Below are 22,938 nucleotides of genomic sequence, written 5' to 3'. Positions count from 1 at the left end.
ATTCTAAGCAGCTTTTCAATTAGTCTTCATTTTTTCTTTTCGCTTTGGAGTTATTTGGCTTCTTCTGAATCTTTCCAGCTTTCAAACAGGGGTCACTGACCCCATATAAACAACAAAGGCTCTGTGAGACTACATATTTATTGTTATTGCTACTTTTATTACTCATCTTCCTGTTCAAGCCTCTCTTATTCATATTCCAGTCTCTCATTCAAATCAATGAACGGTTGCTAGGGGAATTTGGACCATAGCAACAGACTGCTGAAGTCACAAACTGCTGAATAAAAAGCTAGATAACTCAAAAACCACAAATAAAAATGAATTGCAAATTGTCTCAGAATGTCTCTACCTCATACTAAAAAGGTGAGCAAACCCCGTTCTTTTCTAGACCCGCCTCCACACGTACAATGAATCATGACAAATATTAAAATATTTATTTTTACTACTACCATCACTTCACCACAAAACAATAATCACACTCCGTTAAGACACGACGATGAAGCAATTAAAATATCAACATTTGCGCGAATAAATAATAACGTCAGACTAGCACTACTTCCCCATACCTCGCGCTGTAATAAAGTGAGAAAATAGCAACAGCTGCTTTTATAGCCCGCGATTTCCCAGTGAGCTCGAGAGCCCCGCCTCTGTGACGATTCTATTGGACGCCAAAGCAAAGACCGCCTTTGGCCCATCCCATTTCCCCCTTCAAGGCGGCCGAACGTTTCTTTGAGAAAAGGTAGAATATTTGGAAATTATATATCACTACGGGGTGAAATGGAAGAAGTTTCATCGCTCCCCCCCCTAACTTTTGGTTGTATTCATAATTGTGAGCGTTCTCGTGTGTGCTCTAGCGCCAAGCCCTTGCTGCCCCACCCAAATCTGCCTGGTAGTGCGCATGTGCGCGGCTTCTACTTTCTAAGTGTTATTCTCGTGCACGCGCTTTGGTTACGTCGCCCTTCTTAGTAGTGTGTTTGCTGCTGGCTGCTTCTTTCCGCCTCGCCTATATTGTGCCCGAGCTTGAGCCGGGCGGTTCTTACGTTGGAAGGAGCTGGAGTCAGTGTGAACTAATAACGCCGCCCGTGAGAGGGACGGAAATCACGCGCTGTATACCGTGTCAGAACGAGCTTGACTGAGGCAACGCCAGTTTATACCGGAATCTGAAAGCGGCGCAGCGTGGCGAGGCCTGAGGTGAGGCCCGGGGGTTCCAGGGCGGCAGGGCCTAGGCCTGTAAAGCGGCGGGCGGACGGATATAGTCTGAGATAGTCTGACTCAGGACTCAGACTGACTTTTTAACCTTAGGCTTCATTTTCATTTGATTTAGATTAGGGCAGGGGGGGCGTTTGCGGCTTCTAAGGAGCCCCGTGTGGAGAGAGAGATAAAAGTACAAAGGACATATTGTGATTTGTAACTGCCCCTACATATTTGTACTGTTCTATACACCCGACTCGTCCCCCCTGTAGCCATTCTCTGTTGGTACAGCCTTACTAGTATTCTCCCCCATAAGGGCCCTGGCCTTCCTGTATTGCCCGGGGCTCTTTCATTTCTCATTGCAGTTCTGCTGCTCAAACAGGCACTTTGTTACAACTTGGAAGTTGCACTTGAATCTACACTGGCCTCAGCTTGGCATAGTCATGCCATGGATTTCTCAGCTTCCTGTGGTAGTTGAAGTTTAGTTAAGGAGTCACAGGTGGTACATCCCAGGTCTGGGAATGAGAATGCTGACTGCTGAGGTTGGGTTCTATCATTTAAAGGGGTTGTTCATCTTTGAGTTAACTGTTAGTATGACGTAGAGAGTGATATTCTGAGGCAATTTGCAATTGGTTTTCATGTTTTATTATTTGTGGTTTTTGAGTTATTCAGTGCTTTATTTCACAAATCTCCAGTTTGCAATTTCAGCCATCTGGTTGCTAGGGACCAAATTATCCTAGCAACCATGCAATTATTTTAATAAGATACTGAAATATGAATAGGAGAGGACCTGAATAGAAAGTTGAGTAATAAAAAGCAGCAATAAAAACAAATGTGTAGCCTTCACAGCATGTTTTTAGAGGGGGTTCGGTGACCCCCATTTGAAAGTTGCGAACAGTCTGGAGAAGGCAAATAATTCAAAAACTATTAAAAAAAAAAAAAAAAAAGATGACCATTTAAAAAGTTGCTTAGAATTGGCCATTCTATGACATATTAAAGATGAACCACCCCTTCAATAAAAACATAAATCTGAATGTTTTAAAATAAATAAATGAGAAAATCACATTTGTCTTGAGGTTATAGTTGTATAGAATAGAAGGAATGCTGTCAGGTTGGTGAGATTGCTATTGATACAGAGGAGAGATTGCCTCCAGACCATTTGCTGAAAGAGATTAGAGGAAGGAACCAAGCCACTGATTTGTTATTGTATAGTAAGTAGTGCTTTACAAGGGGGTGCCAGCATTTCACTGACATTCTTCTAAATACAAACTTCCTTGGCTCATGGAGGTCTTGATGAATTGCTGAGATCTTGGGCTGAATAGGGACAGTTCTGGACCTGTTAGGCATTTCTCATTGAAGTTTATATAAGAGTGGCAGGGGATGAATTCAATTCTTTTATAGCCAGGTGCAACATGCCCCTTGTGCCATCAGTGTAGTTTATTCAGAAGTGGTTGCTATGATTTGCAGCCGTGGTAATGGTGGGCATCTCCTGACTTGCAGTTGTAGTCGGGCATTGCATGTTGTGATGTTTTAAAGCAGCAGGAAGCAAGTCGGTTGTTTTCACCCCTTAGGGGTTGAAATTTGTTGTTTGCACTTGTTTTCAGCCATTATATATGCCTTTATGCCCTTGTAAATATACTTTCTAGGGCTTAGTTGACAGCTTGTTGTAAAGGCAGTCATCCTGATGCATCACAAGTACAGTGCATTGGTTATTTAATAAATTGCCGGCTTTACTCAATTAGTGCTAAGCTTGTCTCTCGTCACAAAAGTACTAAGGAGTCTAACTGCCATCATCTTTCCGGGTGACTGATAGGAATTGGAATTCTAATTGATTAAAAATTTTGACTCCCCTCAGTGTGGAGCAGTATGCAGTGAAATAGCCATAATGGGACACCGTAGCACCCTTTAGCTTAATGCACAGAGAGCTGATAAGTGCAAAAATATCAGATATTTAGACACCCTTTTCAATGTTTTAATTTATAATGGAATACATATATATTTGGAAACTTGTGCAAAGAGGTATAATCTGATCTTGTGACACAATGTATTTTTCTCAAAATATCTTAAAAAAAGGTGTGTTGCTCTCGTGGCGTAAGCTTTACTAGAACATTACTGTATAGCTAAACCTCTGAAAATATTTGTATAGATCCAGATGGAGTCCTGTGAGCCAGATGTGTTTGTCCAGGAGACTTTGACTCTCACAGTCTGCTAAAGGATACACTGACTACCTGTTTGGTCAATAGTCTGGCCTTCCAGTATGCCAACTAGTACATAATGGATAACGTTGGGCCACTTTGTTAAACTGGCATATAATCCAGCTATTAGCCGAAATACCAATGGAGAAATGCACATGTCTGCCTCCTATTGTCTTAAAAACTGTGGGTACTATTCTGCAAGAGCAGCTAATAGAGCATGTCATGTGCAGAAAGCTTATGCTTGCATGGTTCACTTTGGAGTAAATTGGAGCTGTGGGTGGTGGTCATGGCTACATGTGATGTTAGCCAGGCGACAAATCTCCTCTTCTTCAGGACGACTAATCTCCCTGATCTGCCTTCCACCGGCTAAAATGAAAATCGCCTGGGGGCAGGCACTCGGAGCGCTTCATTTTCCGAAGTAGCTCGTAATTGCCTCACAAGGAAACTTCGGGCGACTTCGGAAAATGAAGCGCTCAGAGTGCCTGCCCCCAGGCGATTTTCATTTTAGCCAGCGGAAGGCAGATCAGGGAGAATAGTCGCCCCGAAGAAGAGGAGATTTGTCGCCTGGCGACTAATCTCCCTGAACTCTTAGGTGAGTTTGAAACCAGTAAGAATGCAGTAATAAAATCCCCATTTTTAACCTCTGTAGGTGTCTGTAAACTGTAGTGTCTGATTTAAAGGGACAACAAACCAGTAATGCTCCATCCCATGAGCAGCTTTGTAGATTCAATTAAAATTTCCTTTAATTTCTGATATCGAGTAACTCTTTACTAGACCACTTTCAGCAATTTGTCTCTACAGGCAGCTTTGCACCAGAGTTGGCTTTTTGAAAAAACCCACATACGTCATTTGGACAAACTGAGCACAGAGAAATCACGTATTTGAGCTAAAAGTTCATCAAGAAACTGACACAGAGAAATAGCTGATGAGGGATTGTGAAGAATCTTATGTATAAAAAGTTTATTTATGTACTGACCAGACTCATCTGATTGTATGGGCAGCACTGGCGATAGACTGCAACTCTAATAAAGACATCAAGGGGTAGCAAGTATCACAGAGGAAACTCTGTTGCTTAGTTGATGCTGCTGTCATATGGCAAATCATAAGGAAATGTTCAATTGCCTGGTTTCCGTTAGGGCAATGAGAGATGTTGGCATTTTGTTGCGGTGAAAACAACACTGGACTGGACACTTTAAACTACAGGTAGTTAGACCGGGTCTCTAAAAACACTTGTAGACACATATAAAGGCATTTTCTCATGATTTGAAGTTTTACCTTGTGGTGATTCTTCCTGCCCACGATGAAAGGGAATTTTTTAACGGTTTCTCGCCATGAAAAAACACCAACTGTCATTGCCCTTAAAGGTTTTGGTAAATCCATTGACTGGCATATATGTAATTATTAGCCAGACCAATAATTGACTTTGTCGTCTCTGTTGTCGTGTTTGCTTCAAAGTGACCTGGGATCTAAAGCTGGGCATGCACAGGGAGATCTGTTCGTTTGGCCACTAAAAGAATTAGGCTGACCCAAGGTTTGAGGTTCAGAGTTTAAGAATGACGTTCATTGAAAACTCCACTACTGTACACATTATAGCGCATTCCTTTGAGGCAACAATAAAATGGTATATTTGGGGACAGTGCTCCGTCAGTGATATTACAAATAAAGCTGTCAATCAAAAACCAACGGGGAGGGGCTACTGGCATAGACAGTCTTCTCTGGGGTAGGAGGGTGCATTTGGCTAAGTTTGTCTTTCTGTATTAGAAGAAAAAACATAGATAAGCAGGTTATAGACTGGTTGCACAACTTACTCTTGAAATCAGTTTAACACAGGCCATTATTTACATAAATAGAACTTTTGTGCTTTATACTACACAGGCATTGTACCTACTACAAGTAGGCTAACCTGAGACTTTTCTATTGGTGGGCCACGACCAAGTCTTTTTCTCACATCCGCTCCTCTCTACTTAGGCTCACACTACAGCAGGCAACTCTGTAAGCATTGTTTCAACTGTGTGGGTCCATGTGTTGTAACTGTCAGGAAAACTCTAGTTTGGGCATCAGGAATGTTTTCTGGTGTCTGAAGAATACATTGGGTAATTGCCTAGGGACAGACTTTGTTGTGAGCTGAATGCATTTGCTTTACCTATACAGACAATTGAAATACTCATGCAGAGAAACAGTATAGTGTTGATTGCACTGATCGTGTTGAAGCATCTACTTACATTCTCTTGGTTATATCATTTTATTTGCTTACGCTTACTGTATCTAATTTTTATAATTAGTCCCCCATCATAAGATCAATGCTCCATACTATCTGGTATAGATTGCCGCTAATTCAAAATGTTGCTCGTGTGACAATGGCACACAAGCCCATAAGCATACTGGTTGGCTTAAAGGGTTTGTTCACCTTTGAGTTAACTGTCCGTATGATGCAGAGAGTGATGTTCTGAGCCAATTTTTATTTGTGGTTTTTGAGTTATTTGGCTTTTTATTCAGCAGCTCTCCAGTTGGCAATATCAACAATCTGTTGCTAGGGTCTGAATTACCCTCGCAAATATTGATTTGTATAAGAGACTGGAATATAAATAGGAGAGACCGGAATAGAAAGAGGAGTGATAAAAAGTAACAATATATTTATAGGCTTACAGAACATCTCTTTTTAGATGGTGTCAGGGACATAATAAAAGTTAAATTAAAGGCGAACCATCCCTTTAAAGCCCTTGGCTGCTTGAAAACTACCTTAGGAGCAGCCAGTAGAAGGCACAATCTTTGGTCCAGACCAGGTAAGTGTTGCTGGTTATTTGTTGTAATTTTTATTTCCTACTCTTTCATTGATGTGTGGTTCTGGATGTATGCAGGCTGCCATGTTATGATGCCTGCAAGTGCAAATTAAAGGGTTTGTTCACCTTCAAACACTTTTTCCAGTTTAGTTGTTTTCAGAAAGACTTTTTACAATTAAAAATTTTCTATTTTTATTATATAAATAGAATTAAATATTCTATTTTCTATTTGTGATAGTTTTTATAATACTGAAGTGTTTAATTTTTCACCTTCTAAAGCAGCGGCCCCCCAACCTTTTTTGCCCCAGGGACCAGTGTAAAGCCCTATTTTTTTTTTATTTTTTGCAAGGACTGGGGGGGGGGGTCAACTGCTCGTGCTGTGTCAAATTCAGGCTCGGCTGTCGAGTTCAAGTATGTCCGTGGCCCGGCAGTTGTGGACCCCTGTTTTAAAGCATCTTTAGTAGGGGGCTTTGCAACTCTTTCCAAGTGGAAAACAACTTACATGCAGAATGTAGCCGCACTGCTTGTCAATACACAGTGTAATTACGTCACCAGCATACAATTATGTAAATACGTACATGCGAAATCCATCTCGCAAGAGTTTAGCCGCCATGTTGAAAATACACTGCGTATTTCAGCAAAGTGTATTTCCAAACCCGTAGATCCTATAGAGTTCAATAATATGGCATTTCTTTGGCGTAGTGGCGTTTCTGTTAAAAGACTCAAATACTGGCGTCTTGTGGCGGATGTTGGCTCGCAATCGCCCCGTGGGAATTGTTATAGTGCGTATTCCATTATTTTCAATAGGGCTTCATTTTGTGCGTATTTACGCTCGGCTGTACGTTTTTAAAAACGCCACGAGTGACCTTGCCCTTAGAATTGATGCAATAGTTGCTAATATTCCACAGATACATGTATCAACTCATGTAGCCGCTAAATGTAGCTAATTGTAACAGTTCAGAGTCTATTCTTGGATTACTAAACTGCCAGACAGACACGAAAAAAGTATTTTTCTGGTGAACAATCTGAAAACAACTAAACTGGAAAAAGTATTTTGGAAGGTGGACAACCCCTTTAAGGTGTATGTATCTTGTTACTATTATCAGTCATGTGTTGGGCTCCTGCAGTCTTGTGCTACAATAGTGCTGTCCAACTTTAATTCAATTAAATGATGTCCTACAAATAAGTTGGGGGCTATAAAATCTTTTTTAGGCACAGCATTTGGTCTGTAGGAGCTCCATTTGTACTTCCTGCTCAAGAAAATCCCCTATAAGGGTCAGGGCACACGATCCGATTCGGGGAGATTATTCGCCCAACGACAAATCTCTTCTTCGGGGCAACTAATCTCCCTGAACTGCATCCTGCTGGCTAGAATGTAAATCACCGGCAGGATGGCACTTGGAGCGCTTCGTTTTCTGAAGTCACCCCAAGTTTCCTCATGAGGATTAATCTCGTCGAATCTGAATGTGCCCTGACCCTAAGAGCTCCAGCTACACAAAGCTTTCCTCTTCTCTTGAACCAGCCCCGATCTGTCTTTCTCCTATAATAATGTAATGTATAAAAAGCTTTGCATTACCAAGACATAGTGCCCAGTTCATCAGGTGCGGTAAAATAGTTGCACTTTTTCTGAGCTTGCCTAACTGGTAAGCACAGAAGTTTTTAGTGCAAAGAGTTCATAGTTAAAATCTAATATTCACTATTTGCAGAATGCTTTCTTCCTGGTTCTCTCAGCCCATAACTCACTAGAGGTCGTTAATCCCCCCCCCCCCCAATGCGTGGGGGTTAAGGCTTAGAACAAATGGGTGTTTTCATGTAGCCAGTAGCTTTCATTAGAATGTTTCCACGCAGCATTGATGATCCCATAATGACATATATGTTGCACAAATTCACATTGCATGTGACCGTTTCACCAATTTTTGTGTGGTGGGTAAACGCATGCAAAGCAATCTCCTCTTAGCAGCATGTTTAATGCAATGCTTGGCCCATTTTATCAGTGAAAGATTCTGAAATGACTTGTGCCAATGTGTCAATACCTAAAGCCACTGACCTGTGTGCCAGTCAAGATGCTGGTCGTACTATGGCAATTCTTTGGTTTTCATTTGGCATCATCTCCATGGAGAAAGTCACCGAGACCACATGCCGCCAGATAAATCTAAAATTGCGTTTGTTACTTTTGGATGGTTTGTCATTTTAAGGGCAGAGACACATGGGGAGATTTAGTTGCCTGGCGACTAATCGGCTCTTCTTCGGGTAACATCTCCCCGAAAAGCCTTCCCGCCAGCTACAATTGAAATCGCCGGCGGGTTGGCGCTCGGAGTGATTCGTTTTCCGAAGTCGCCCAAAGTTTCCTCATCAGGCGACTTCAGAAAACAAAGCGCTCCAAGCACCATCCCGCCGGTGATTTAGATTTGGCGGGAAGGCTTTTCAGGGAGATTAGTCGATCGAAGAAGAGGCGATTAGTCGCCGGGCGACTAAGTCTCCTTGAATCTTCCCGTGTGTCTCTGCCCTACAAAATAATTTTGCACCGGCTGGTCTCCTATAGACTCCAGTTCTGGGGGACGTGTTAGGACATGCTCATTTGTAACAGACACCAGACATATAGGTAAATGTAAATGCTATTGAAAGTCATATGTGTCTGGTTCTTTGCTCTGCTGGTTCTGACTCCTGAAACCAGAAGACTGAAACATTGTTTCAAAAGTTAGAACGTGAGAACCCCGCAAGTAATAAACATACTGCTTTTAATTGAAATGAATATTTGCCACATACTTAGTTATTTGCAACTGTAAGTAACTTTCCAGCAAACGTGATTTAGCATGACCTTTTTTTTTATCGTGTAAAACTTGCAGAGCAAGAGTCCTGGGAAGCCTTGCACAAGCATACTGACCATAGTGGTTGGCTTTATTTTATTTTTTTATAATGTTCTGACATTTTGCAGTTGGTCTTTTTACATTTTCTTCTGTCATAATGTGTCCTGAACTGGGTGTCACTCCTTCAGTTTTATCAGTGGTTTGTGCAAGGGGAAGTGAACACACAGAATAGAGATGCAGGAAATCTCGCTGTGAAATGGCTGCCAGAACCAGCCGCCTGCCTTCTGTTCTGCAACAACAATAATAAGAATGACCTGTTGGGCAGGGCAGTTCCTGTGACTTTATATCCTGTGCTGGCCTCTCTCTCTCTCCAGCTTTAACTGCAGTTGTCTTTTTCTTTGCATAAACATATCAATAATTATGTGATTGAACCAAAGCAACACACTTCTGCCTGCTGCTTACAATATAATTCATTATCATAGAGTCTCCCATGCTGCTTGACCTATGGCAGTAATATATAGAGTTCCAACTTGCATTTACATTGGTAGGTCACTCTTAACCACATTCTAGTACCTGTACAAGGAAATACATTTTCCGTATAAATCAGAAGGAAAGCGGGAGATTGAATATAAGAATAGAATTTAAATTGGAAAATGAAGGAACTTAAAGGGATGGTTCCCTTTAAGTTAAAGGAACTGTAACACACAAAAAAATTTTTATTAAAAAAAATCCATTCTACCCACACTAATAATAAATCTACCCTGCATAAAGTTTATTAACAGCAATGCTTTATTAAAAAAATACTGTTAGAAAACACTGCTTCCTGTCTACTGGAAAACGGCAATATGGCGACTCACTCTGCACTCCGCATCCTCTCACTAACCCGACTTCTGCCAAAACCGGAAGTTATGAGCGATGCAGCTGTGGCATGCCATTTTCCCAGAATTGGTCTCTTTTAAAATCTGGTAATGGCAGAGTGACCTCCTTGTAAGTGGCGAGAGTGCGGCAACCAGTGAGGTTGCCATAGCGCTGCATGCATCGAGTCACATTGTTGCCGTCGTTGTGCACAGATTTAAAGGAACAGTAACGTCAAAATATAAGTGTTTTAAAGTAATGAAAATATAATGCAGTGTTGCCCTGCACTGGTAAAACTGCTGTGTTTGCTTAAGAAACACTACTATTGTTTATATAAATAAGCTGCTGTGTAGCAATGGGGGCAGCCATTCAAAGGAGAAAAAGCTCGTTACACAGCAGATAAGCTCTGTCTGTCTAATGGTGTTATCTGTTATCCATTAGTTAACCTGTGCCATATAGCCGTTTTTCAATTTCCGCCATTGCTCCACAGCAGCTTGTTTATATGAACTATAGTAGTGTTTCTGAAGCAAACAGATCAGTTTTACAAGTGCAGGGCAACACTACATGATATTTTCATTACTTTAAAACACTTAAATTTTTTGGTGTTACTGTTCCTTTAAGTGCGATATCCTTCCTGTTACGGAAAGTTCTCTTGTGGTCAAGGCTGCGAGGATCTCACCTATGTAACTTGCCTCGAGTATGTGGGCTCCGGATTCACTTGTCCACCAGGGAACTTTGCGTAACAGGAATGAGATCGCATTAAATGTAAAATGTAAATTGCTGTCGGGATGGCACTTGTAGCTAATTCATTTTCCAAAGTTTCCTCATCAGGCAGCTTCAGAAAATTATTATTTTCTATGTCCTTGCCAGGTCCCCTCTAATTGTGGTGGCAGACGGGTATTTTTGGCTGCCCAGCGACAAATCTTCTCTACTGCAGGTGATTGATCTCCCCAAAATGCCTTCCCGCCGGCAAGAATACGAATCGACGGTGGGATCGCTTCGGATTTACATAGTTGCCCAAAATTGCCTTGTGCAATATGGGGAGATTAGTCGCCCGCAGGGGAGATTTGTCGCTGGGCGACTAATCTCCCTGTCTGCCATCACCCTTAATTTGTGTGTCTATCATTGATTCTAGTAGTAACAGTAAGTCAAGATCTGCTTAGCACAGCTAAAATATGCCATCTGTGGGGTAGTTTGACGTTTACACTACACACAGCACCGTTTATAATATGCCATGTGCTCTTTTACCTTCTGGTCAACTACTTATAAAAATTCTATGAAGAGACCTCATACCTGCCCCTTTAATTACATATAGGGTTGCCGCCTGGCCGGTAAAAATGATGGTTGATCCCAATGTTATTGATAGGGAAAAAAGATAAATATATAGGAAGGCCAGTATTTTTTTCCACAAAAGGTGCCAACCCTAATTACATATAAGTATAAGCATTAACTGCCATGGACTCACAAACACACTCTGCTTAAATGACAGAATTGGTTTGGATTAAAAAAAAAAAAAAAAAAAAAAGCAAATTGATTTTCCTCCTTTCCCTCCCTCCCTTTGTCAAGTTAACTTTTCCTCCTCACTAGGCGATATTTACACAAACCTCTTGCGTGTGTCCAGGAAATGTGGGGTGTGGTTGCACTATGAGCTAACACTCTTTCATCATTGCCCCACAGGGAAACCCTGGTACAAACATACCTCTGCTAGCACTAAGTATATTATACACTCTGAATTAGGAAATATGCTGGTCATTCATTTGGCCCTTGGATTGAGGACAATATCAATACACAGGTGTGGACCTCAATCCAACGGCAAAGTCAAACTTGTCCGATCAATATGTGGTAGAACAGATATCTGTTGGAGGGGCCCATCAAGTGTGTCTACAAGGCAGCTTAAAGGGGCTTTACACATTTAAATTAATAGTTTGTAGAGTGATATTTTGAGACAATTTGCAATTAGTTTTCATATATTATTTGTGGTGTTTTTGTCATTTAGTGTGTTACTCCGCAGCTCTGCAGTTTGTAATTTCAGCATCTGCTAGGGTCCCCATTATCCTGCCAACCATGAATTGATATGAATAAGAAACTGGAATATAAATAGGAGAGGGCCTGAATAGATGGATAAGTAATAAAAAGTAGCCATAACCAAACATTTGTAGCCTTTCAGAGCAATTGGTTTTTTTTAATTTATTTTTTAGATGTCATTGACCCTCATTTGAAATCTGGAAAGAGTCTGAAAAAGGCAAATAATTGTAAAAAAAAAAACTATAGAAAATAAATAATGAAGACCAATTAAAAAGTTGCTGAGAATTAGCCATTCTGTAACATACTAAATGTTCACTTAATGGTGAGCTTCTCCTTTAAACCCGCCGTATAGGGCCACCTTAAGTTTGAGAGCCCAGCGATAATACTCGTCATGCAAATGTATTACTGTGTATTAGCGTTTCTGATGCTAACAGACTACTGCTGCACAAGTATGGCAGCCCCCTCATAAAGGAACATGGGGGATCAGATGGATAATGCAAAAACATACTTAAAGGCAAAATAAGTGGCAAAGACAATGTTATGATAAAAGTTAGACGGTTTAATTTCTGGGGTCGGTGTCACAAGTCTGTCACACGCATCCTTTGCTGTTATTGAATGTATTTCTCATGCACAGGACAATAAAAACCCACGGCAGCTTATTGGCTAATGTATAGGACTCTAGTTAGCGCCTTTTTCACTGATATTGAACTGGTTTGAGAAACCATGTGAAAACCATATTGGGGCGTTGATGTGTGTCTATATGCCTGCTGTATGACCAGGGGCCAGCAATCTGATTAGCCTGACTTGTTTCAGATCCCTTATGGCCAACTTTATTCAACATGACCCCTCCCAAAATGCTACCGTTTGTTTTGTGATAGATGTCACAAAGGAACAGTTCAGTATAAAAATAAAAACCAGGTAAATAGGCTGTGCAAAATAAAAAATGTTTCTAATATAGTTAGTGAGGCAAAAATGTAATGTATAAAGGCTGGAGTGACTGGATTTGTAACATAAAAGCAAGAACACTACTTCCTGTTTTGCAGCTCTTTTGGTTTCCACTGAGGTTTCAGCGACTTGAGAGGGGCTAATGGGGTCATAACTGTTGCTTTTGAATCTGAGCTGAATGCTGAGGATCAATTGCAAACTCACTGAACTGTTGTGTCCCATGTGGGCCCCCCTTATAGTCACTGACTAACTCAGAGTTAGAGAGCTGCAAAGCAGGAAGTAGTGTTTTGGCTAACTGTCCCTTTAAGTGTTTCTGTACAGAAACAACAAAAAGTCACTCATGTTCTACATGCAGGGGGTCAGGAGTGGAAATGCTCAACCAGCAAACTGTGATTGTAGCTGCCATTGGATTGGATATGCTGCTGCCATTGCCATCTGCTGTTCCCAAGCTGCTTTGGGAATGGAGAAATTGGCTGTTCACTTGTGGGTAGTCCTGTTTATTTCTTGTTTTTCACATACATTCGTGCGGCACCTATCCTTACTGAAATTAGCAATTGTGCTGTCGTATGTATGTATGTATGTATGTATGTATGGAATAAGCTGCCATGTGTTGTTACTTGCTCTTTCTTTGTTTCACATTTATGGCTGTCCACCTGCCACACCTGATTCAATAAGTTTTAGTTAAAGGGATTGCTGTAAAATCTAAATCTGGGTCTCCATGGCAGGAACCAAGTGTTTTCGAAATTTTCCCTACCCTGACATTCTACCACGGCTTCAATTCCCTCCAGTGGGGGCAGCACCATTATTAGGGAACTGCTTCTTTTCAGCTGTCATGCCGCTACTAGTATTGATAGATGTGTGCAATGCATTAAAACTGGTTTGAGTGTTTTTCTAACCCCCCAAGTGTCACATTGTTGCTATTAATACATACATCCTGGGCTATGTGTTGGCACTCTAAAATACATAATAATAACAATCCTGTCTGATAGACTGCTAGGGCCCCTTTCTTATCACTGCTGTGGTCATTTGGTGACACCTAGTGGTGCGGCAGTATAGTTAGTAATTAGACGTTATCTGTCCAACGTGATATTCGTACCCTCTGGTGTTTTGTCTTTTTGTACATTGTATCAGATGCTCTTTCTTTGTCAGTGTGACTACATGCCTGCTTGTTTCAGTGGCACAAATAGTCTGCATTCCATTTACGTGATGTAGGGAAAGAAGGCACATCAATGATTTATCTAAAAATAGTTTCTCTGCAAATAATTGTAAGGGCATAAGTACACTAAGAGTGAATAACCTTTCAATGTCTCATCTGTGTTGCATTCCTGTGATAAATATTTCCTGTGTGTGTGTGTATGTGTATATATAGATCTAGATATATATATATATATATATATATATATATATATATATATATATATATATATATATATATATATATATATATATATATATATATAGATAGATAATAGAGTGCTTGCTCTAGAGAGAGCGATATTGTATTGTAAAATATTTTAAAGGAGAATTCACCCATAGTTCAAAAAACCCCTACCCTGGGTTACTAGCAGTTAAGCCAATGCTACTTTCAGTAGCAATTGTTTTTACAAATAACTTTTAAAAGCAATGAAAATGTTTAATATATATTGGAAAGTTGCTTTATTATTACCCTTTTATTACCTTTTGAAAAAAAGTTGCTCTCCATAAATAATACACCATTTATCTATATGTTCTCGTGTTTATCTGTGTTCTCATGGTTTTTTTTGTCACAGAAAAAATACTCTATGGAGTTTTGAAATGATGATTTAATGTGTTTTCATCGGGTTAATGTTTCCATACTCGAGACAAAGTACAGTTTGTGATACTCTAGATTTTTGTTTGTGATACTCTAGATTTTGTTATGGAAGTGTCTGTGCTGTTACCATGGCACGTGAGGTTTGTCAGGTGAAGACATGATGCAGTGCTGGGCAGTGTGGGTTCTTGTTAGGCGTGTGCTATGTATGAATTACACAGTGACATGCACAGTTGTTTTGTTTGGAAAAGAACAGATTCATCCTCGTTTTAACATTTCTTTTCTAAATGCAATATTGCTTATTTTTTTAGGGTGTTCCGGACAACCTTAGGGCAAGGCCAAATTTATTTACCCAATGGCGTGTTGCTAATGATTATTCAACACAATGTGGCTAATTGTAGTAACTGTATATTGTTTGGGCATCCATGTTTATATACACAGGCTACCCACACACCATAGGCTCTTAAACATTAATAGCAAAGGGATACCATCATCCGGTATGGTTTATTTTAAACCTCGTCTCTGTGGCATAAACAGTGATTTTACAGTTGCTTGTGTTTTAATATAGAATGTTACACATCCTTTCTCTTAGGCTTTATTGCTGCACATTGGACATCCCAGTTTAAATTCATTTCCCCCCATATACTCCTCCTCCTCTCTCTGTGCTACCTGAACTCTCATGCATTATGTGGAGAAGTTCATTATACATATAATACAGTTTTTATTCTGTGCTCTGTGAGCTGCTGAATGCAGTCCTTTATAAGGCAGTTCATGTCACAGAAATTTACCTCATTTGTAAGTGAATATTTATTACTAAATGTGTTTAATCCTGGTGATCTTTTGTCTTTTCCCCATAGAAATGGCAGCCATTCGTAAGAAGCTTGTGATTGTGGGAGACGGTGCATGCGGGAAAACCTGCCTTCTGATTGTGTTCAGTAAAGACCAGTTTCCAGAAGTGTATGTTCCAACAGTTTTCGAAAACTATGTGGCAGACATAGAAGTGGATGGCAAGCAGGTATGCATCCTGAGAAGAAGAAAGAGTACTGCTATGATTATGTTATAGCACACACGTCATTAATCCCATGGCAAATCTATGCATTTGATCTACTCTGCAATGTTGCTTGTCACAAAACTAAATTTCATATTAAAGGCAAAGTATAGCCTCATTAACATTTAATGAATAGAGCTTTGTATTTTTGCCTCCTGCTTTAGGAGTTCTCTGTGGGTTTTGTACCTTCTTGCTGAAAAAAGGTAGAAGCTAACAGTATGGGTAGGACTACACGGATGTTTTCGGTGCAATCCGAGACACTGCGAAAAATTGCATGCAATGGAAATAAGGTAAGTGAATGCATTGTTGGATGAAGTTGCAGCGTTGATCCGAATCGACATGGCTGTTGGATGCAGATGCTGCACACTGCGTCTGCATCCGACAGTCGTGTCGCGTCGGATTAACGCTGCGACTTATCTGACAATGCATTCACTAAACCTTACTTACGTCACATGCGATTTGTCGAAGCACGTTGGATCGTGCCGAAAACATCCGTGTAGTCCTACCCTATAACCCCATTCTACTTTGGGTTCACTGATTTGTATTGATTCGAAGATGAAGTAAATTGTGACTGACTTCCAGTTTCTGCCCTGTTTGGTGTAAGAAATAATAAACATGTATATTTCCTAATTAAAATAATAGGCAAGAAGTATGGTGAACACAAGCCCTATCTGTTACCTTTATGGAAACACCTGGGCCATTGCCTTATGTTTGATATGCAGGTTAAATATTTCAGTGACTTTAAATATCATTGTAATTCTGACTGATTCATTTCCTGTGTAGAATTATATTAAGTGCTGCCTTCTTTTTTTCCCCACTAGGTGGAATTGGCCCTTTGGGATACAGCTGGTCAAGAAGATTATGACAGACTGCGACCTCTGTCTTATCCAGACACTGATGTTATATTAATGTGCTTTTCCATTGATAGCCCTGACAGTTTAGGTAAGTGCTTCTTCGTTTTTTTTTCTATAAGATTATTGGTGTGGGTTGTGTTATTTGTGCAGTGATAGTTTAATGATTATGGCTGTAGCTGCCTTGTAGTAATGATTGCTAGCTGTATTTAGGCCAATGTCTAGTCAATACAGCTTAATTCATTCAGTATTTACTTCATAAATCCCATCTGAATTGCATCCACGTTGGAATAGCAATGTGTTCTTTGAGAGCGGTCAGTATTTTCCTGTGGACATGGTTACAATTACACAACCTAGGGAAAACTAACTCCAGGAGGAAAAGAGGGAGAATGTAATCTCCCAACAGGAAGTGCCCTGACCAAAATCACACAATGGACCACATACTTGTGTGGCTGACACCGGCAGTATTTTGAGACTACAATAATCTTGGAAACAAGTGTTGCTGTGTTCCTTACTCTCATTTTAAGATATACTACGAATCCCACTATTTAACCCTCAACCTGCAATTATTTCTTTTTTGAGGAGCTGTAACTAACAAAGCAGAGTTATAAATGATAGTGCACTTTTAGCTTGTGTTTTCGCACCTTCATTCTAGACCAAAAAGCAGATTTGTTTTTCTTGAATATTGTGAACTTTCTGACAAGTTGTGTGTAACCTTCAGATTACACATTTAGGGTATTGTATGGGGACAGAAGCAGTATTGTGCTAACAAGTGATGTTACATTTTTTGTGTACAGGTATGGGAACTGTTGTCCAGAATGCTTGGGACTTGGGGTTTTCTGGATAAGTGTTTTTTTTTTTTTTTGTAATTTGAATCTCCATAATAAAAAATGTAAGCATAAACCCAATAGGCTTGTTTTGTTTCCAGTAATGAATAATATCTTAGTTGGGAGCAAGTACAAACTACTGTTTTATTATTACATTGAAACAGGAAATCATTTAAAGGAGAAGGAAAGTCTTGTTTCACTTGGGGTTGCCAAAAGTTAGGCACCCCAAGTGATTGTATTGACTTGCCTGACACACTGGGGCAGGTGCAGTTTTCTGCTGATAGGAGCACCGGCCCAGGTTTCAGGTAAGTCAATACAATCACTTGGGGGTGCTTAACTTGTGGCACTCCCAAGTGAAACAAGACTTTCCTTCTCCGTTATTTGAATATCATGGAATGTATGGGAGACAGCCATCCGATAGCGTTTCCTGGATAATGGATCCCATACCTGTTCTATAAATTAACTGAGTGGCATTTGATGGAAGCTGCTACCAGACAAGTTATTAAATTTAATTGAATTTTTTATGTTTGCTCCTTCTCCCTTGTATCCTCTGTAGAAAACATACCTGAGAAATGGACCCCAGAGGTGAAACATTTTTGCCCCAATGTGCCGATTATTTTAGTTGGGAATAAGAAGGATCTGCGTAATGATGAACACACTCGCAGGGAGCTCACCAAAATGAAACAGGTAGTGTACAATTCTTTGCCATGCCAAGCTATACTAATGCTGCTGTTTGCAAACACAATCGGATTTGTGTACATTTCACCATTCAATCCTGTTGCTAAAATAACCTTTTTGGTAATAGGGATATGTTAAAAAGTGCAAGTATGAATTTTATCTTATAAAGTAGGGTGATTGGTCACTTGATTTACTTAAAAAAAAACAAACGCCTTCCATTACACCCAGCTGGTTACATTACCAAATTAATTCCCAGTGAAAAGATATGAAATCTTGAGCTATTACAGTAAAACACTAATAAAAATGTTTGCGAATGTCCTTTAGACAACAACCAGCATTCTTTACTAAATTACAAAGAGCGCAGTCTTTCTAATTTGGATGGAAATCTTCACAGGAGACTAAATTTCCCATTAAAGGTGGCCATAGACGTTAATATTTTTAAAATGTCTTCGTTATCGTAGGACCAAGCTTATCTTGAAAGAATTGTGTACCTGTCACCCAGACGCAAAAAGCTGTACAATTAAAAGTCCTTTTTTAAATTAAACCAGAAATCCAATTTCTATTTTTTATTAAAGCATTCATAGCTGTTGTAAGCTCAATTAAAAATCTCGGCTGTCAATCAAATATTGTCTGCCCCTCCTCTATGCCTTAGGCAAAGAGGTGGGGCAGACAATTTCACTTTCCATTCAGCACTTCCTAGATGTCACTGCTCTCCCCACATTCCCCGGTTCTCTTTACCATTTTATTGTGTAGCCAGGGCATGGGGATGGACATCAGGTCCCCCATTCTGCTGCAGACAAGATTCTGAGATGATGCAAGGTTCGCCTTAATAATAGTGTCCACAAAATGGCTCCTGCCTGCTTGCTATAATTATGAATTCCCAGACCAAAGGAAACAAGATTCGAGTAATTTATACCGTGTAATTAAAGTTAATTTTTCTTGACTAATGTGATAAAATAGGATTTTGAATATTTTTTATGGGTGACGGGTCCCCTTTAAATGTATGATTTGTCCATCAACAAAAACGAAAAGCGATATCGTCTAGTTAACTAGGAAAACTGTGGGTAGCCGCCTGCTTGGCCCTGCAAATAATTGGAAAATGGATACATTTCACTGTGAACAATGAAAATCTTATAACCTGACTGATCGATATTATGACTGATGTCGGACAAAAAATTGTTAGATGCACGATCGTCAGTACCCACTAACCTCACTGTTGACAATTCTGACAGATTTGTTGGATCACACAAAGATCAGTAGTTGGGGAAAGTGAAATCTTGGCCACTGTTAGTCTCTGGCCAATAGAATGTCTTGGGAATAGCAGTCTCCGATAATGTTTCTAAAACCCACGTAATGGGGTATTGGGGATTGTTACATTTAATCCTTATACAGGATTTTGCTTAAAGCAGTCCCAGATAGTGGTAACAACATTGGGCTGTTGTTTATTAGTAATTTTTCAGCAGCAGGGGGAAAAAAGGCTGCCGTAGATTCTTGTTGCTTTTTATTCTATTATGTAGTTCAGCTGACTATTGTGTATCACCCGACAATTCCCTCTGTGTTAGAATTGTATGTTTATTCATTAACAACCTGCCATATGGCTTGATGTTCACAGCCGTAATCTACTTCTTGCCTTTGTAGGAGCCTGTGAAGCCTGAAGAAGGTCGTGACATGGCAAACCGTATCTCAGCCTATGGCTACATGGAATGCTCTGCAAAAACGAAAGATGGCGTGAGGGAAGTGTTTGAGCTGGCTACACGGGCAGCCCTGCAAGCCAGGCGTGGGAAGAAGAAAAACACGTGCCTTCTCATCTAACTGAGAAACATGCCGTATTGCGCACACACACAACCTGTTCTCATTGGGGGATCGGGAGCCAGCGTGCAGCAAGGGTGAAGCCCACGGCGAAACGTACAGTCACAGAAAAATCCTGCAAGGGATGTTTATTAATCTTTAGAGTGTTCTTACTGGCCTTTTTGTCTTTTTCATTTATTCTGTTATGAGATTTTATAAAAAAAAAGTCATCTTGCTACCAGTATTTAAAAGTCAACGTTTTTTTTTTCTTTGATATATAAATATATAATATGTAACTTCACTGTTAGCAGATTTGTCCATTCACCAGACTAACTCTGACATTCCACTGTAATACCAGTCTGCACCAGGGAATTCTGATACGAGACTGGCCTCCTTTACTTCTCCTAAGCTTCTATTTGTCTCCCCTTACTACCAACTTATTAATATTTGCTCCTGCCTTTAATGGTGTAGTACTATATGTTGCACTTTTGTTTTCACCATCACCTTGCTCATTTGACAGGACAGCAGTTTCAGTTAAAAGGGGTCGTTCACCTTTAAGATAAATTTAGTATATATAATATAGAATGGCTGTCTTTTCAATTGGTTGTCATTATTTTTATAGGTTTTAAACCGTATGCCTTCTTCTGCTGATTCTTTTTCAGCTTGCAAATGGGGGTCACTGACCCCATCTAAAACTAATGCTCTCTAAGGCTACAAATGTATTGTTATTGCTACTTTTTATTACTCCTTTTTCTATTCAGGCCTCTCCTATTCATATTCAAGTATCTGTATCCATGTCAATGCATGGTTGCTAGGGAAATTTGGACCTTAGCAACCATAATGCTGAAATTCCAAACTGGAGAGCTGCTGAATAAAAAGCTAAAACAACTGAAAAACCACAAATAGAAAATGAAAGCCAATTGCAAATTGTTTCAGAATATCACTCTCTACTCATACTAAGTTATCTCAAAGGTGAACAACCCCTGTAATCAACATGGCAGGAGTGGTGTTAATGTCACAGGGCTCCTTTTTATTTTATTTTTTTTAAATTGTTTTTCCTTCCCAGTGTACAGAGTTAAAAGCTGCTCTACTTAAACCGTATAAGCTTTCAAGAAGTCATTTATCCCACTGAGCCCCCTGCTCCCTAATTTGATGAACGCACTAAGTGTTCATGCAGACGGGCTCCGTATGAAATGAGGCAGCCGTTTTTATACAAGTCTTGAATATGGCGGCAGTAGTCAACGAGCTGATTAAAATTAAAAAATAAAAAAAAATGTACCAATGGAGTAGTTTGGCAGTCAAGCACTACAGAAGTTGTTGCCTTTGAATCACTGTCCTGCGGGAGTTGTCCAATGACCTACGTGGGAGAGCGACTATTCGAGCGTAACTGTAATACTGCTGCAGTGTTAGAGGGTAAAACTTACTGTTGCTGGAATGGTCTGCGACAGAATGCTTTGCAATGCATTTTAAACCCTTTTGTAGCAAAAGGGGTTAATTATCTTCGGGTACACTGACTTGTTTTAATTTTTTTTTGTGGCATTGGTAAATAAAAATTTCTAGAACTGTCTTGTCACACTGACTTTGTGTAGAGAAATGGTGGGTGGGGGGGTTATTATTGTGCCTATTGGCAGGAGACCTGGGGTTTTCCGGATAAGGGATGTTTCCATAACTTGGATCTTCATACCTTTTAAAGGGGCGGTTCACTAAGTATGTTATAGAATGGCCAATTCTAAGCAACCTTTCAATTGGCCTTCATTTTTTCTTTTTTTATAATTTATTTGCCTTTTTCTGACTCTTACCAGCTCTCAAATCTAAAAAACAAAAAAAAAAACCAAATCATCTGTAAGGCTACAAATGTATTTTTATTACTCGTCTTTCTATTGAGGCCTCTTCTATTCATATTCCAGTCTCTTATTCAAATCAATGCATGATTGCTAAGGTAATTTAGACCCTTGGAACCAGATTGCTGAAACTGCAAACTAGAGAACAATAAATAAAAAACAAAATAACACAAAAAACACAAATAATAAATAATTAAAACCAATTGCAAATTGTCTCAGAATATCACTCGCCACATCAAGTTAATTTAAAGGTGACATCCCTTTTAAAGGAGAACAAAAGTTTAACTAAAAAAGTAGGTAGAAATTTATGTTTTGGCTTCTGTACCAGCCCAAGGCAACCACAGCCCTTTAGCAGTAAAGATCTGTGTCTCCAAAGATGCCCCAGTAGCTCCCCATCTTTTCTGCTGATTCACTGCACATGCTCTGTGCTGCTGTCACTTACTGAGCTTAGGGACCCACTCACAATATACAGTACACATAGAATAGAAATGTCATAATATAAGGCTGATTAGTAATTAATACAGATAATTACTACATGGCAGCACAGAAACCAGTGCAATTAGCATCAGAATTTAATAATCAGCCCTGTAGCATCAGCTTATATTACAGGCCAACCTCATTTTCTGCTGGATAATTAGTGACGAGCCCTAAGCTTAGCTTCTCAACAGCTGCTCAGAGCCCACTGAGCATGTGAGTGTCACAGACACTTTCCAAGATAGTGACCCCCTGTCACAAGTTTGAAGTCCTGGATCATTGCTGCTATTGACAAGCTGAAACTTTAGGCAGGTGAATAAAGTTAAGTATATAAAATATGGCACTAGAAATGGTGGTAGAAAATCATGTAAACTAAATAAAGCCAATAGACTGGTTTTACTTCCAATAAGGATTTATTATATCTTAGATTGGATCAAGTACCAGCTACTGTTTTATTATTACAGAGAAAAAGAAAATCATTTTTGGATTATATAATTATAATGGAGTTTAAGGGAGATTGATTTTCCGTAATTTGGAGCTTTCTGTATAATGGGTTTCACAATAACTGTTACTATACCAAGTCCAAATGGTTATGTTCCTGTTTGCCGTTATATTCAGAGGCCCATTCATTGCTGGGTGTAGGTTGTGTTTTTCACTTTGTCTAATGCACATGCAATGGTTCTAAATGGAAGTCATGCCCCGCTCACTGCTCTTCTCATTGTTCACAACAGAAAGAGATTCAAACAATTCCTTCTGCTTTTTGATTCTCCTGGAAATACTAAAACACGAGCCAGTCACTTGTTGAAATTCTGGTAATAGCTGACCAGTTTTTGCCATTTTATTATTG

General features: G+C 39.8%; 1 protein-coding gene across 2 annotated transcripts; it reads left to right on the top strand.

The window, feature by feature from the left end:
- Positions 1-947: 947 nt before the first annotated feature.
- rhoa.S (ras homolog family member A S homeolog) lies at positions 948-21,341 on the top strand. Of its 2 annotated transcripts, none has more exons than XM_018261294.2 (5): positions 948-1,188; positions 15,442-15,599; positions 16,454-16,574; positions 17,867-17,997; positions 19,627-21,341. In XM_018261294.2, exons 2-5 carry the CDS (start codon positions 15,444-15,446, stop codon positions 19,798-19,800), a joined length of 582 nt encoding a protein of 193 aa, XP_018116783.1. In that variant the 5' UTR covers positions 948-1,188; positions 15,442-15,443; the 3' UTR covers positions 19,801-21,341. The 2 variants fall into 2 exon arrangements, with proteins under 2 accessions (XP_018116783.1, XP_018116785.1); XM_018261296.2 differs by lacking the exon at positions 948-1,188 and adding an exon at positions 6,052-6,166.
- Positions 21,342-22,938: the final 1,597 nt, after the last annotated feature.

Source organism: Xenopus laevis, chromosome 4S (genome assembly GCF_017654675.1).
Source record: "Xenopus laevis strain J_2021 chromosome 4S, Xenopus_laevis_v10.1, whole genome shotgun sequence".
NCBI classification, from domain to species: Eukaryota; Metazoa; Chordata; class Amphibia; order Anura; family Pipidae; genus Xenopus; species Xenopus laevis.
The sequence above is the reverse complement of the archived record's forward strand: the minus strand, read 5'-3'. Positions and strand labels throughout refer to the sequence as shown.